We start from the raw sequence: 16,458 nt of genomic DNA, 5'->3' as shown, positions 1-16,458 counted from the left end.
GTGGGCGAGAGTGGCACACCTGTTAGCTTTAGCCCAAATGGAGCAGTTATCTGACTGATGTTGGGCAGAAACTCCAAAGCTTCCTGTTTCATCAGTCATACTGAACCTCAGCTGAGCGGCCATGAAACTAAACTGCATGTCGTAGATATGATGCATCTGAGCGAGAAACCTGAGATCCATTTAGTCGTCATTACTGCTGATGAGAGGTTTCTACTGAAATAAGAGTCTGTACTTTGGATTTATTCCTCTCACTTTCAGGGCAGCATACTCATTTTCAACACAAATGTGATCTTTTGTTAAATCACCGCTCACTTTAAATTGATTGATTTATTACAGATTTTTACCAGCCTGCTAAAAAATCATGACAGCCTTTTTGTTTCTGAATTAAATCCCAAATGGTGCTTTGAGTGTCACACATATGGGATCAGCTGTGCCGGGCTGGCCCTTAATTCTCCATTTTGTGAAGCTGAGCGCTGTGATCACTGAGAGAAGATAGCCACGCTGCGCTGATCTGATGCTAAATGGAGCTGAAAATACAAAATTTAGCCAGTTTTCTTCTCTTCTAGCTGTAGGTCACTTTGGAGTGGACCCACTGCTTAAGAAATAAAAGCAGCCAGCCCACAGTCATCTGATTGTTATGCGCCAGCGCTCACTCTGGGGTTAAACAAAGGGAGAGTCAGAATAAGCAGATGACTCAAATGACTCTCTTCTTCTGTTCTTTAAGTATTGATATCAGGATCATTTTAGAGGTTGTGTTTCACGTTCCAGTAATTAAAAACGCTTTGTGTAAAAGGACGTCATGAAGTAAGCCTCTGCAACAAAGACAGACAGAGACCAGAAGAGTAAAAATGAAATCTCATTAAAAACACTGCACAACGATTTTAATCCAAACTCCTCACTGTTATGTAAAGCAGTGGGGTTACTGACAGGACACATGTGCTTATGCACACGCTGAGGCTCACAGATGTGCAGGCTAATGCTAAAAGAACAATGCACCTTTGGGTGTTTTGCTACTGTTTCATAAAGTGCATTCACATAACCACACATTTGCATAACAGAGTAAACCCAGCAGGTAAAAGGGGCGTGTGCTGTTTGGGATTCACTTCTTTAGTTGTTGAAGGAATGGCAAAGCTTTGTCGATATGATGTCAGCAGCCTGACATGCGGTATGTAGCGCTGCTTGGTGAATATTAGCTTTTCCTGCTTCTAAACCTGCTGGCATTATTGTATAAATTCTTGTAAAGGGGATTTGCTTGTTCCACTTCTGTGTGTGAATATTGAAGACAGCTTCCGATTTTGCTGTGTAGACACATGGAAAGTTGGAGGCAAGGACATCAGACCCAAACATGAACTCAGGACCATGATTAAGGGAAGATGGAGGGTTGCAAAGCTGCTTGCAGACCCACATCTTGCTTGAAGTACTGGTATACTCAGGACCTTCGTGGGGTTCTCTATAAATTCAGCCTCCAGATGTTTCCTGTGCATCTCACTGCTTTTGCTGTCAAATCCAACACAGTCTGGGCTCTATTAATGATCTCAGGCCAGCGTTGCTCCTCAAATATCCACATAGATCCCTGTTCAAGGCTCAGTTTCTGCCCAGTATTCCTGAGAGAGCGCTGGTGCAGCTCATGGAGGTCCCCCGGCAGTCTTACAGTCTCATTTAATCTCAAATACCTCTGCTTCGCTTCACTGCATTTCTTCCCAATACAACAAATGCATCATCTCATACAAACAAGTGGTCTGGCCTCTGGATGTATTATTGATGAGCTATATGTTTATCCTGCTTCCCTGATGCTTCGCTGTGCGTCCTCTCCACTGCCATCAAATATTTAGCACGTACCGGCTGGGACTAATGCACCGCAACCCTTCAGCTGAATTCAAGCTTTTGATTAGTGACGGAAAATTCGGAGGAAAAAAATCTTTATTAATCAAAGTGGTAAAGCTGGCGAGCCTGCAGGAGTTTAATTTGATTTCCCCCAGTTTGGCCCCAGTTTGGCTGGCACAGAGTGAAAGCTGTCTCGGATGTGACAGTGGAAGGAGGTCTGTTCATCTTTGTGCAAACATTCATCATTAAAAAATTATATGTTTGATTTTCGTCATGCGTGTATGACAAGGATTCAGAGGTTATCGTGCTGTGAGGGGAAAATGATGTGAATTATGGCAGCTCTTACAGTGTACAATGGTAGCATCAGCTGCGTTATCTCCTTCACTTATGAAAAGATAAAGTGTAGAATCATTTCATGACGATCAGCTGCTAGCGTGGCAGGAAACGTCGACACTCCTTGACGTTTCCTTCTTTGTCTCAGTGAACGATTAGGCTGCGTACGCTGTCTTTGTGAACACACTGCATCCACAGAGCCATTTCATTATGCACAGTGTGCATTAATTGCATTTAGTGTACATGTAGCTGTGTTCTGTATTGGACTTTTGCTGGTGCACTGCCACAACCAGTAATCAGTGGAATAGAAATGAGCAGCAGGATGTAAATTTCACTGCCATCATCACATTGGTGGTGTAAACACTGCTCCATACAGACACTGCTCATCAAAATCCGACTTTCTCGCACAGCGTGCAGCACATGTGACTTTGGTTTACATTTCGTGCTCGACTTGCTGCCGCGGGAAGCACGAGTGTGTAGCGTGCACTCGCACACTCTCTGTCGATTTTATTGGGGAATCCTCTGAAGCTTCCCGTGCAGCTCTATAGACGGTTTCCCAGACATCTGCATCACGTTTCCTCTCTGTGTGGCAGGCAAAGGAAGTGGAATGGAAAAACTGCTCCCCCGCCCAGTGCGGCCACATGGCGAGGGAGGAGAGCAGTCGGTCAGGAGCCCGCCGGCCACAGTCGGGCATATTTGTGGTCAGCTTTCTCCTCTGCAGCAGTCTGAGCCGCTCTGCATCTTGGCCTACCTCTGCGCTCTGCTGCTGTCTCCCAGGCTGTTTCTTCTGAGTCTCTCTGTCTCACACGCTCAAATCCAACATTTGGTTACAAGAGGAGCCAGAAAACAGACATTTTGTCCTCACTCGTCGCTGTTCTCCTTCCCAGACTATTTATACTGATGGGGGGGGGTGACACATGAAAAGGAATCACCCTCTTTGCAGGAACGCAGTAGAAGGATGGGCCACATCAGCAGAGCGGTTCACACGCCGGCCACAGTCAACGACTTCCATCCACTGGCTCCTTCTCACTCAGGCTTACTCACAGTGAAACCAGGGGAAAGGGGAACACACACATTTATAATAAACAAAGGAAACATATGCTTTACCAACCAACCCAGTCCTGACTGATCTGATGTAGCCGCCATCTTTCTCTGCTCCTTATAACTCTGAGTTTCCCTCTCTGCTGTTAAATTGGACTCTCGGCCTAGTTTCTCTGACCATAAATAGAAGCAGGAGGGCTGCAGGTCTACAACTCTCTGTAGGGTATGAAGTAAATTTGTGTATGGCTGTGCTGGGTGTGGTGTGTGTCGGTGTGGGTGTGTGCTTCACTTAAGGTGTATTTGTGAGTGTGTGGTGGTCCCAGCGGAGAGGTGCTGGCAGTCTGCGTCACTGCACAAGAGCTGGCTGGCTTTGCAAAAACAACATGCCGTATACTCATTTAAACACTCGTTATTGGCGCTGCGGGCTCGCCTCCGCTTTAAAAAACAAACTGATGCATTATCAATATGTTCTCTTGGATTCGTGATGATTTGTGATGCTTATTTTCCTCGACGTAGAAATTCTGGTCCTTCCTGTACGCTAACGATCTTCTGGTGTCCTTAAAAAGACTGGAAGAAAACTTCTTTTCACATCGGAGCGATCATTCACCATTCATGGCTTTGAATGCCCCATTTGTGGAACGTTAACGTTCTACCAATTTGAGTCATTTCTTCTCGAGCTGAAAAAAGTGTCCATAAAGGCAGACTTTATGAGTGTCAGCCGCACACTGTAGCCGACTCTGTGTCAGCTTTAACTGCGCCGTGCAGCCAAATACAGTTCAGCATCAAAAACAGACTCATAAATGTGGTTCTGGATTATCATGAAACAGGTCAGACTTTCTGCTTTCTGTTTGATACACTTTCTGTTTTCGTTTAAAGCTGAACAAAGCACACTTAAAGGAGTGTGCAGTATAGAAGGAAGGGAGTGTCTTGCCTGGTAGCCGTGAATGTGCATTGCTGCGTAAGTGCTGTTACCTTAAATGATGGACGCCTGGAATGCCCACATTCCTCGGATGTTTCTCCTTCAGTCTTCAGACGCCGATCAGCGCCTCTGTAGGGGTTCATCTGCAAGACACTGGCAACGGCAGCAGCGATGTCATAAGAAATACGTCGTTACATAAGGATGAAGATGCAACGAGGATCAGTTTTGCAAGAAAAAGAAAAAGTAGGTTGGACACTGGAAGCCAAGTTCCTTTGAGGTATCTTGACCTTTATCTCGTTGAGCCGCCGTACAGCATTGCCATGGCAACTAAACTGGGTGCTGCCAGCTCGGGCGAGGGTTGTAATTCCTCAGCATCAGCCCCATCCCCGAGTGCCTCGGTGTTTTAGTCTGCACAAGCAGAGCTCGCACAGCAAAGACTCACGGTTGAGTAAGAAATACTAAGACCGATAAAGATGAAATGTTTCGGGAGTGCAGAAAAGGACAGAGTTTGATTGGCTCCGTGGAAGAGAGGAGATACCCGCTGCACAAACACAGCTTAGCAGCTCATTACACAGCTCATTACACAGCTCATTGCACTTGCATCTCACACTCTTGCTTTAATCTGACTTCCACCTTGTATCTGAATGCAGGATGCTGAGTGTATCAAATGAACTTCTCAGGCTTTTCATACGTTTTGAATGCGGAGCTCGACTTTATGACACATTCTCAGCTCTGTTAATCTGAAATAGCTTTTAGCTAACTCTACCTTCATTAATTGTGTGGCAATTGTGTGGTAAGTGTAGACGGGTGTGGCTCTGACTATCGCAGTCTCTGTCCAGGAGGGACGCTCCACCATCTGCTGTAGGAATCCCCCTCCCAGCAGGCTTTGTGTATATGTGTGAGTGTGTGTGTGTGTGTGTGTGCACATCTTTGGGGCTAATTACAGTGCAGCTGCAGTTGTACAGTACACTGTTGAACAATCTTGTCGCTGTTTGACAGGCTTGGCAGGAGGCAGATTTGACCCATCTGCTGAGGGCATGTAAGACTTTTATTTTAGTTTGAATTTGGGGAATAATGAGAATTTGTCTCAACTGTTGGTTTCACTGAAACCAGGTGATAAGCAGCATATCAGCAGCTTGAAGTCAGGTGATTATGAAAGAGAAAGAATTTAAAAAGCTGTGTGTGTGTGTGTGTGTGTGTGTGTGTGTGTGTGTGTGTCTGTGTGTGTGTGAGTGTGCTAACAGGAATGCTTCCTGCAGTGTGAGAGTGCACGCAGGTGGTTTGACTCAGCTGAGAGGAATCTGATGTTTGCTTGCAGTCACGGTCCACCTGCACCTGCCCCTGCGTCGCACCACCTTTGCAACCTGCGCTCTTTCTTTGTTGACAAACAGAGTCAGTGGCGGCGCAGAGGATAGCCACAGAATCAGCTACGTCCATGTGCTGTTTTTGCCTGCTTGGCTCGATCGTACTCATTATCCTCCAGAGTGAAGCGAGAGGCGGCTGGATATTATAAAGCGGCCGTTTCTGAGCGTTACAAAAGCCCGTACAGAGGTCAGGCTCTGCTAGGTGATACTGGGCTCACACGCGGGCAGCACACAGATCAGAGGGAGCCAGCTTCTTAAAATGTGAGTCATGCTGCTGTTGCATTTTCATGAGCCGTGTTGCAATCCCCTGGACCGGCCCGCCAGCCTCACAGAGTCAGCCAGCACCACCAAGCACATCACGTTTCGTCTGGACTGCAGAGATGTTCTTTTATTCTCGGTTAGAAATGACGACTTTAAAGCTGTTGTTCTCAGGACGGGCAGAATCATTTGTGCTTTCTTGTTTACCAGTGCTTAAAATTACACAGTAGACATAAAGGCATTTCTTTTAATCTAATTTATCACCATCTGACCTTCTTCATCTTGATCCTTTGATGTTTACGATGTGTTTAAAACTTTATGGGATTTCTTCTATGTCGGGCACAGAGCACCAACAAGTCAGACAACTGTGATGAGCAGGTATTCAGCTGTGCGCGTGCATTCCTTGTCCCGTGATTGGCCAAAAAGCAGATGCCTTTCACCTTATTAAGGCATCGGTGCGACGTACAGTATGCTGATGACTCTTGGGTTACAGTAATGGGATTGAAAGAACTTCAGAGAACTTGTGGTTTCTCACAGTGGAATCATGTTATTGCCGTACGCACAGCGACTCACGTTTGCATCGTGTGGCAAAACCAGAATCAGCTGCAGTCATTGTGTCGGAGCTGTGCGCTGTACGAGCCAGTGACAAGTTAACACTGGAGAGTGTGTTTGTGTGTTTGCAAGCGATTGTGTTATTTAACACCAGATATTGCTCATATATAGCACCCTGTGGGACAGTGTTTGAGCCGAAGGTTAGCACTGTGTGGCAGCCAAACGAGCGTTATCAGTCTCATTCTGTTGCTCTTCGAGGAAGCGAGGTGAATGACGACCTCTAACTACGATCTAAGCATCGTGTCCAAGCCACAAAAGGCTTTTGTAAATCCAGAATGGACTTGTCTGTGAGTCGGAGCTCAGCGTTTCAGGACCTGTGATTAGGGCTCTTATTGTACCTCCAAACCACATTCATGTTTTTCTTTTGCAGGTGTTGTGCTCGACATTCAGCGGAATTACGACGTGTCAGACAGCAGAATCGGCTTGCTGCAAACAGGTAAGCATCCTTTAATCTCATAATTACACGCGTGAAAAGAGTTCTCTCTCTCTGCGGCGACTGTGATTACTGTGTAACTCTGATCTTATTTAAAACAAATGGTCCAACCAAAGGCAGAGGCTCTTACTCCAATCTGTCACTCGAGCTCAGCCTCTGACAGCGGCAGTGTCAGCCTCCCTTTTCTCTTCTCACACATGAGCAGCAAACCGGATTATTGACAGCACATTTACAGCAGTAAAGCTGCGTATTATGGAGGTAATTTACATAATCAACCCACTAATGGTTTTGTTCCTCTGCGTCTCTGTGCATCATCTGTGTGGGCAAGACAATCCAAGGAAATAGAATATCAGAAGGGCACACCTCCTGGAGTTTGTGATGGTTCAAAGTTACTGAAGCTGTTTACATTTTTCCACAGCAACACTGTATGACAAGCTGTGGCAGCAGCAAAGCAGCAGGCCAATAAAAAAGGGAATACAGCCAGGAGCCAGGCAGGCTTCTCCCCTGAGAGCACCCACAGAGTGTGACTCCTGCTCAGGGCAGGGCTTCCTGCTCCACACAGAGACTCACTGAATTCACCTTTTACAGAGAGATACTTTGCAAAGCCCTCTTATTGGAGGACAGGACCCCGTCTTGTCTCTGTGTGCTCTCAGACCCATTCAGACACCAACAGACTAACAAAGTGCCTTTGAGCTCAAGCAGACAGGACTGAGTGTGAGGGGCGGTAGAAAACAGCCCAGTGTTTTTAGGGTCGCGGTACGTGAAGGACAAAAATATCTCGAAGGAAAAAGAAATCTGTGTGACTCTTTTAGAGCTTTTTTAAGCTCAGCACATCACTTTACGATCTCATTTCAACCCAAACTGAGCCTCGTTTTTATTTTCTGTCAGCAAGTTTCTCCACATTATGTATTTGATCGTTTGTGTCTCGATGCTTGTTCTTTGGGTATTTTTCTCTACATATTTATTACTGTCAGAATCAAGAAGCCTTAGAAACATACGAGGGGAAGAACCGGACATTTTTTCGATCAGCAGGATTTCGTCCCATTTGAAAAACTGCATGTTTGTATGAACGCTTAACAAGAAACAGGAAACTGTGAAGGGCTTTGACTCTTAACTCTGCTTGTATTGGCTCACTGTGTGGATTATGCACACAGCCACACTGGCACAAACTCACACACACTTAAATAAACAGAGTATGCAAGTCTTCTAGTTGCATGCACAACTGATTTGCCCGCTGCACCGTCTTCAGTCTTTGAGAGGAACCCAGTCGGGCGCATGGCGAGGCTTCTGCGTGTTTGCTTTGTACGGTCATGGTTCTGACTCCGCTCGGCCCTTGATCCCCAAGGAACCTGTTTCTGACACGGACCTGGGGAATGGCGGGTGTCTGCGTGCAGACAAGGAGCCTAGGTGTGAAGAAGAGGCTTGGAGGATACGACATAATCGGGATGCTAGAAGGGAGGATCTTTACCTCAGCAGATACACATCACTAGCTCCATCCGTCTGCAGTGGGGTTGCATTTTGACATCACAGGTTCATGACATCCATCTTCCACACAACCTCATGGAGTCAGTGGTTTAAGGTCCCCGGTTACTTTTCAGACATGAAGGTGACTTTACTATACAAATAAAGTTATTCTGATTATCGTGTTCATGGAAAGGAGAGCACGTCTGAAAGGAGTGTCAGTGTGTCTGTGTGTGTTTTATGGTTTGTCCCTTCCAGCGTCCCCCACCACCAGCCTCCTTCTCCGAGGGAACAGTTCCCACCTCTGTGAGCACCTGCAGGCCTGCTCTGTCCGCTCTCCTTCCTGCAGGCTTCGGTGCACCTGGGAATGCAAACTGCCAGTGTAGGTGTTTTATAGGAAGTGGGTGTATGCTCAGGCTTTCTCTCGCTCTGTGCTGCCAGGTCACCCTCAAACATTACAAAACATAACAGCGACCACACACTGCAGGGTCCAAGGCACACAATAGCACTGAGTCAGAATCACTTTTTGAATTTGAGAAACGACTCTTTGTTTTGGCTCTTAATAAGAACTACTGGAAGGGAAAATTCCCCATATCCAGACGGTCTTTTGGCTTTAGGAAACACTAGGCTGAGCACTAGAGGAGGCTTTTAAACCTGCTGCTGTGTTTCATGGTGTTACAACAACTTAACTCTTACCCCGCCCTACCCTCTACTACACGGGTGTCCAACTGCAGGCCTCGAGGGCCGGTGTCCTGCAGGTTTTAGACGTGTCCTTGATCCAACACAGCTGATTTAAATGGCTAAACGACCTCCTCAACGTGTCTTGAAGTTCTCCAGAGGCCTGGTAATGAACCAATCATTTGATTCAGGTGTGCTGACCCAGGGTGAGATCTAAAACCTGCAGGACACCGGCCCTCGAGGCCTGCAGTTGGACACCCCTGCTCTACTAGGACTAACCCACGAAGCCCTTTTGTGAACCGAGTGCTTTCGGTCCAGTTATTTTGTTCTGCTTATAGAACAAAATAACTGGTTGTGGATCAGAGGTTAAATGAGGAGGGTCTCCACTGGAAGAGCCTGGAAGCCATTGTAACGGTCGTCTACCTGCATCTTTATTGACATGTGCTGAGCTGTCAAAGCTCACGATGAAGCCTGCAGGGGAGGTCGTCTGTATCCTTTGGCAACATTAGTGCTTTCAAAATAACATAAGGTGACACGAGGTATGTGCTCATTTCTGTCATGCACGTGAGTGTGCACGCAAGCCTGAGGAGCTGAGGTCTCGGCTCTCGTCGTAACAGGATGAAGTGTCTGTCATGCTAGCGTAAAGGCGTGCCATTTGAGCCTGAAGCTCCTCCCCCGTCCATCAGCGTGATGAGATGTCTCCTGAACACAGCGGGCCTGTCAGGGCGCAGGGACGTGGATGTGACAGGCCCTCGAGCAGCGAGTGACCCTCACACACATCTGTGAACAGGACCCTTCCCAAGGGTGTGGAGGGACGGGAGGTTAATGGAAGAGTGTAAGGGGAGCGGGGGTTCACCTGGATGGAATTACCTTTGGTGACGGGGAGTTTCAAACGCTTTTGTTAACTGCAGTGAGAAAGAAGAGCGCTCTTCCCTCTCGCTAACATGCCGTGCTTATTGTGTTCAGTGCTTTGAGGCCATTCAGAAAAAACAGACTTAATGGGTTGAATTTTGTCTCATAATGGATCCTGGCATCATAATCATCTTTAGCAGAACCAGAGATATTGGGGTCAGTCAGGCTGTGTGCACGCTGGGGGCGGCGGCTTAATAAGGAGCCGGCACTCAAAACAGCTCACAGACGGTCTGTGGCCTGTGTGTGGCTGCCCACCGCATCTGAAACACAACACCAGCACACACACACACACACACACACACACACACACACACACACACACACACACACACACAGTCCTGCAGTCTTTACATGGTGTCAGCCTGCCTGCAGAGAGTTGTTAGGAATGAGGCCACAGGTGCTGTGTGGGACTAATGGCCTGAGCTCCTCTATCACACATCACGACACACAATTATACAAAGAAAAGTTTAATCACATCAATAGTAACCGCTATGCTGAAACAGCGACACAGTTTTTGTGTTTATACGCTGCTGTCTCCAATCCTTGGTTGGACCTGAGCTGCGGTCGAGTGTGTAAGTTGATTGCCAATGTCAATCAGAAATGTGTGAGCGCAGAGTTCCCTTCATGCGCTGGAAAGCGGAGCTGTCACTGCTTGATCAGCTGTTTCGGGCAGTGTCAGCTGCTTCTATTTTGTCTTTTGCCCTCGTTGGTATCCCCTGGTACCTCCTCTCTCACTCTCAGCACTTTGACAGCTGTTGTTGTCTTGTTGTTGGTCCCACTGGCACCTTATAGGAGTTAGGAGACATAAAGGGAAGGAGGGAGTAGAGAGAGCCGCTCTCCTCCCTTTAAGTAGCACAGTTTCATCTTCTCCACTATTGATTCCCAAAGCCAATAACGGCACTGCATTGGTGCTCAGCAGCCCTCTGCTGCTATGATGAGAATAGAACTACGACCTGATGATGTATGCGTGTGTGTGCGTGTGTGCGTGTGTGTGTATGCATGTGTGTGCGTGTGTGTGTGTGTGTGTGCGTGTGTGTGTATGCATGTGTGTGCGTGCGTGTGCGTGTGTGTGTCTTCATCTCGGGCTGTTTTTATAGGCCATGTCTCAGAGGAGGGCAGCTGCTGGGTGATGATTGGCACCCTGTTCCCGATCTCCTTCCCTTACACTTCCTGTCTTCCTGTGGCTGAACCAATAGCGCTGCTGAGTGACTGCAAATCCAATCAGGATTTCAGGGGGTCTAAACAGCCTCTTTTCATGTAAATGTCTAATGGCCCCTTTGTGTCAAGCACGGCTCACGCTGCGCCCTCAGAGAGAGCGTGGTGAGAAAGCTGCACGCACCTTTTTAAAAGAATAATCCGAGGACTGATTGGGCCTTTATGGCAACGAGATTCCGGCTGATATCCTTTCTTTCCTGCTTCTCTGAAAATGAAGACAAGATTGCTGCACCTTCACATCCAAGCAACATAAACAGATCAATTAAGACACACATGCACACTCCCCACACCGCAGCCTCTGAAGGTCAGAGCTGGGGCTGCTGCATGCTCCTTTCATCTGCTTTCATTTATTTAATGCAGACTAGAGCTGCCACGATTAGTCGACTAGTCACGATTACGTCGACTATCAAAATCGTCGACGACTGATTTAATAGTCGACGCGTCGTTTGAAGCTTTGTAAGAACACAAAAGACGCAGGAATAAGTAGCAGGATTTAAGAGTGTAATAACGGACTGAAACAGAAGATGGCAGCACTGCATGTACAAGGATGCCAGCTGCCGTTAAACCCCGAAGAAGAAGCAGCTGTGTCCCAGAATTCATAGCGCGGCCCAGCGCAGTTTCCAACAATGGCGGCAGCTAGTTAGTTTTACTATTACTCTTGTTATTCTTTATGGGTCACAAAATAAACATTTAACATATTTTCAGGCGAGAATGTAGCTGTGTAAACCTCAAATATCTGCTCAGTTTATCAGGACACCGCATATTTTCAAAAGCGCTCCGACGTTTTCGGAGATGTCTGTTACCCACTAGCTCGATAGCGAGCCGGGGGCTAGGCTAACTAGAGCCGTGAGAACACCGGACTCCCAGCAAATTGTTTTCAAACCCACCGCCGTCTTTCGCTACTCAGGTTAAACATGATATATAAGTCACTTAGAGAACTTAAAAATGTTATTGTTTGGCTTTTTTTTTTTTTTTTTTTAGTATTTTATTTGTTCCTGAGTAAATCAGTTTGGCTGAGATTAAAGTTATAGTTTTTACACAGCTGAATAAACGTCAAGCAGACAGCTGATTATCAGACGTGTGAGATGCTCCAGAATTTACTCCGGTGTCCTGTTATATTTTAGATAGCAAGGAGTTTATTAAACTTCACCGAAACAATCTGCAAATTTCATTAAAATTTAATAAACTATCATCTTGTCTTTATTTTTAGTTAGCACAGACCTTAAACACTTAAAGCTGTAAGCTAATGATAGTTATATAAGAGCAGATGCTGCTGGTGCAATAAGCTGTAGTTTTATGTCCAATGGATGATGATCTGATTAGTCGACTAATCGCAAAAATAATCGGTGACTAGTCGACTATCAAAATAATCGTTTGTGGCAGCCCTAATGCAGACTATGTGTAATTTATTATATTTGATATTCCATTAATCCCAAACCAACAGCGACGTGCTTGAAACAAACGTAAACACTTGTCATTAAATTAGCTGCTCTCACAGTTGCTGCAGGAAAGACAAACTGCAGCATTGAGCTGCTGGATGTCAGCTCGGTGCCAACAGCTTGTTTCCCTTAATGCTGCAGCCTGGGCACAAGTCTGCAGCATCACAGCAAGCACATCTGGATACTTTTTTTCTATCCTAAAAAATTTCAAGAAGCACCTTCCTGTATTCTCACCATATGTGTTTGCTTCTGATATACGCAGTAATGTGTAAAAGATGATGTTCCACTGCACTCGGGCCAGCCAGCCGGGCCGGTATTTGTAGCTGTGTGATTCTTACCAGCTGCAGCTCGCACACTGAGCAGGTAGAAGAAAGACTTGATGCAGCAGCAGTGAAAACCTACCAGCCCTTAGCTGCAGTTAAAAGACTGAAAGAGTTTTTGGTTGGTGTTACAGCACAGCTGCACTTGATGGCAGCTTCTGTGGGTAGAGTATGAGCTGCTCAGATTGACAGGAACATTTCCCAGGCTTCATGTGGTATTTATCAGAGAGCTCTGGTAATCTGAGCCGAGGGATTTCTTGGAGAATTAGTGGTGATCAGAAATGTAAGGCATGCAGAAATGTTGGGGCTGCACATGAAGGAGGATCCAGCAGGCAGCAAAATGATGTTTGCGAGTGTCTGAGTTTCAGTCACACACGTTGGTGTCCTACTAAGTGATGTGTCACACCCTCCACAGGCAGGTCCATTAATCATTAGGGGAAGAACAACAAAGCTGCCACTCCTGCACACCTGATAGAAACACAGCACTGTGACGCCACAGTGTAATAAACACCAACGTGACTGAAGCTTAGTTTACACCACATTCCTCTCCGTTCAATAAATACATGCTCATAAGTTTTGGTCAGCATGATTCACCAGCAAAGCTATGATGTCATTTTAATCTCAGTGTTACTGTAATTGTTACATTTTTACTATTTTCCAGATGTAACAACACTGAAAGTCTTTCTTCCTGGACACGATGAATGTTCTTTCCTCAGAAATGCCCGTCACACATAACTGACCTTCAGCTACGTGTCTGTACGTCACTGTGTGATTGTACAAAACCTTTCTAAGCACAGTTTGAAATCAGGTGCTTTTATTGTGAAAGATTGACGGTGTTAAGAACAAGTTAAAGCAGAATGTGGTTTCGCTGCAGATGTAGTTGGTCGTGTTGTCAGATATTCAGTCGCCTCAAGGTGCTTTATACTGTAAGGTAGACCCAACAATAACACATACAGACAAAAACCCAACAATCATACGAGCTCCTGTGAGCAGAGGAAAAACTCCTTTTAACAGGAAGAAACCTCCGGCTCATCCAGGCTCATCTTGGGGTGAAAGCTGTGCGTCCGACTGCATCTGGTGCCAGTTACAGAGCAGTGGGCGTCCAGTATTGTGGACAGACCCGTTTATTTAGCCTCTGTCTGTGGCGTGTCTGTGAATGTGTCAGTGATTGTAGAGGAAAACCTCGACAGGAACTAGATTCCCATTTATGAGAAAGGTTAGATGTGTTTGGAGTGCCTGACATTTTCTGTGTGTGATGACATCTGTGGTATGCAGGGTTGGGTTACCTGTTTCCACATCAATACCAGTGCCTTCAACACAGTGTTTGAACTGGTAGGTCTCAGGGTAAGGATCATCGTGGCGTTATTTAAATCATTTTTTTGTCATCAGTGAGGTGAGTCATGGCGTGGTGATGCACAGTGAGGGCATCCTGTAAGTATTAATAGAAGGACTGTTGTCCTGTATTAGCTCCAGGGTGACATTTCTGACATTCCTCAGGATTAAAAGAAATGATGATTTAATCCAACGTGATAATAGAGATAGTGTGGTCTCATGCAAGAGCGAGAAGCTATTTTTAACAGCAGACGTTACTCGTGCATCGTTTGCTCTTCATACAAATACCTCCGGTTGCAGCAAGTGTTGTAATAATGAAAAGGGCAGCGGCACAAAGGTGGAGGAGAGTCAACAGAAACTGAAGAGGGGAGATGTATTTATGGAAGCTGCACTGAGCGCTGACACCTACACACACACCTCTCCACAGTGAACAGGTCACAGTGACACATGGCAGTTTTAAATGTGGCTGAATGACAACACCTAGCCTGAAGACATGTACAGACCTGCAGGTGTGCTTCTCCGGTTCCTCTAATTCCGTCTCTGGCAGCTGACAGACATTCAGATTCCTGAAACTGGTGTGCCTCAATTAGTTAGAGCGTCCTTACTGTCAGCTTCCACGGCTGCAGGGCTGACGCCTGGGAAACAGCTCATAAGCCCTAAAAGAGGAGATAAGTTTTAGAGTTATTGATCTGGGACTCTCCTCAGCTCTTTCTGGGACAGTGGCGCGGCTGCCCCTCTGTTGGTCTTCCTTGGTCTCTTGTGTTCTGGGGGCCTCTGGATGTCTGGAGTTTTGATCTCCTCCATACCTGCTTCATGCCCTGGAGGACGGGGCTGTGGCCCCCCCACACCCTCTAGCAGATTATTACATGAAGGAACCTTTTAAAAAAACAAGCGCGTCCATGCTCACAGGTGTACACACGGGTGATCACACCCACAAACTACACCCTTTTTGGCTCCTACCTCAAAGCACACTGTGTTCTGTTGATCTTATGTGCTGCACAATAATGTTTAACATTTAGTATTTACTGTCATATTCCCATATATCATTGTGATGTTGTTTATTCTATTACTCTTGTTCTCTTCTGCTTGCTTTCTTTTTTCTTTCTCAGCAGGTGATCCAGGTGATTGATATATGCATTTTTTTTCTCTGCCCGTTCTATTGGTTTTTGGTTTTTGCCCTTCTCCCCCGTCCCTCTTCTCAGCTGTTTCTCTTTCTCCCCTTCTTTCCCCCAGTCAAGTCTGTCCCGTATTCATTAAGTGAAAATAAAATAAACAATAAAAGGTGAATCAAATGGACCATTACGGCAAGGCTGGGATGGTCAGTTTGGTAAAGTAAATCCGTTGGGCATCTTTCTTTGCCTTTAGACAACAATTCTGATGCAAAAGAGCCAAACGGGACAGGCAAAAAAAAAAAAAAAAAAAAAAAAAAAGAGTTATTGATCTGATAGCGCGGTGGTTAGCACTGTCGCCTCGCAGCAAGACGGTAAATGGCCTGTATTTGTATAGCGCTTTTCTAGTCCCTAAGGACCCCAAAGCGCTTCACACAACCAGTCATCCACACATTCACACACAGGTGATGGCAGCTACATTGTAGTCACAGCCACCCTGGGGCGCACTGACAGAGGCGAGGCTGCCAGACACTGGCGCCACCGGGCCCTCTGACCACCACCAGTAGGCAAACACGGGGTTAGTATCTGGCATGCAGCCAGGAGGCAGCCTGGGATCGAACCACCGACCTTCTGATTAGTGGCTGACCTGCTCTGCCACCTGAGCTACAGCCACCCCAAGACGGGTTCAATCCCACCATCAGGCCGGGTCTTTCTGTGTGGCGTGTTCTCCCCGTGTTTGTGTGGGTTCTCTCCGGGCACTCCGGCTTCCTCCCACAGTCATGACATGACTGTGGGAGGAAGCCGGAGTTAGTGGGGATAGGTTAAGTGGAAATTGCCCGTGAGTGTGAATCTATGTGTTAGTCCTGCGACAGGCTGGCGACCTGTTCGGGGTGTACGCCGCCTCTCGCCCTAAGACAGCTGGGATAGGCTCCAGCGCGCCGCGACCCTGAAAAGGATACGTGGACGAGGCTGGAGGATACGATCTGGACTTTAGAGAGTTGCCAACAAAACAATGTAACAACTTTTAGTAATGTGACGTCTTATTGGTTTCTTTTTGTTCGGGTAAAGAGCCCAAATGTGACACCTTTCCCTGTGAAGCTTCTACTTGAGGTGCATTTTTAAAGAGTTTCACATTGAGGCACAGCAGAACAAAGAAACTCTGGGCCCTTTGATATCTGTATTTAAAAAAAGATTTTTATTTCCAAGCA

At 46.4% G+C, this 16,458-nt stretch overlaps 1 protein-coding gene across 2 annotated transcripts in view; it reads left to right on the top strand.

The window, feature by feature from the left end:
* spns2 (SPNS lysolipid transporter 2, sphingosine-1-phosphate) overlaps window positions 1–16,458 on the top strand; it is a 61,939-nt gene that overhangs the window by 9,610 nt on the left and 35,871 nt on the right. For both annotated transcript variants that reach the window (XM_086307708.1, XM_086307709.1), the window contains exon 2: window positions 6,722–6,787. In XM_086307708.1, the coding sequence (XP_086163834.1) occupies window positions 6,722–6,787 (66 nt within the window). The remainder of the gene's footprint in view (window positions 1–6,721; window positions 6,788–16,458) is intronic.

Source organism: Aulonocara sp. 'chitande type north' Nkhata Bay, linkage group LG10 (genome assembly GCF_057382095.1).
Source record: "Aulonocara sp. 'chitande type north' Nkhata Bay isolate Kocher_YH1m ecotype deep benthic linkage group LG10, A_spYH_male_GT1.1, whole genome shotgun sequence".
Taxonomy (NCBI): domain Eukaryota; kingdom Metazoa; phylum Chordata; class Actinopteri; order Cichliformes; family Cichlidae; genus Aulonocara; species Aulonocara sp. 'chitande type north' Nkhata Bay.
The sequence above is the reverse complement of the archived record's forward strand: the minus strand, read 5'-3'. Positions and strand labels throughout refer to the sequence as shown.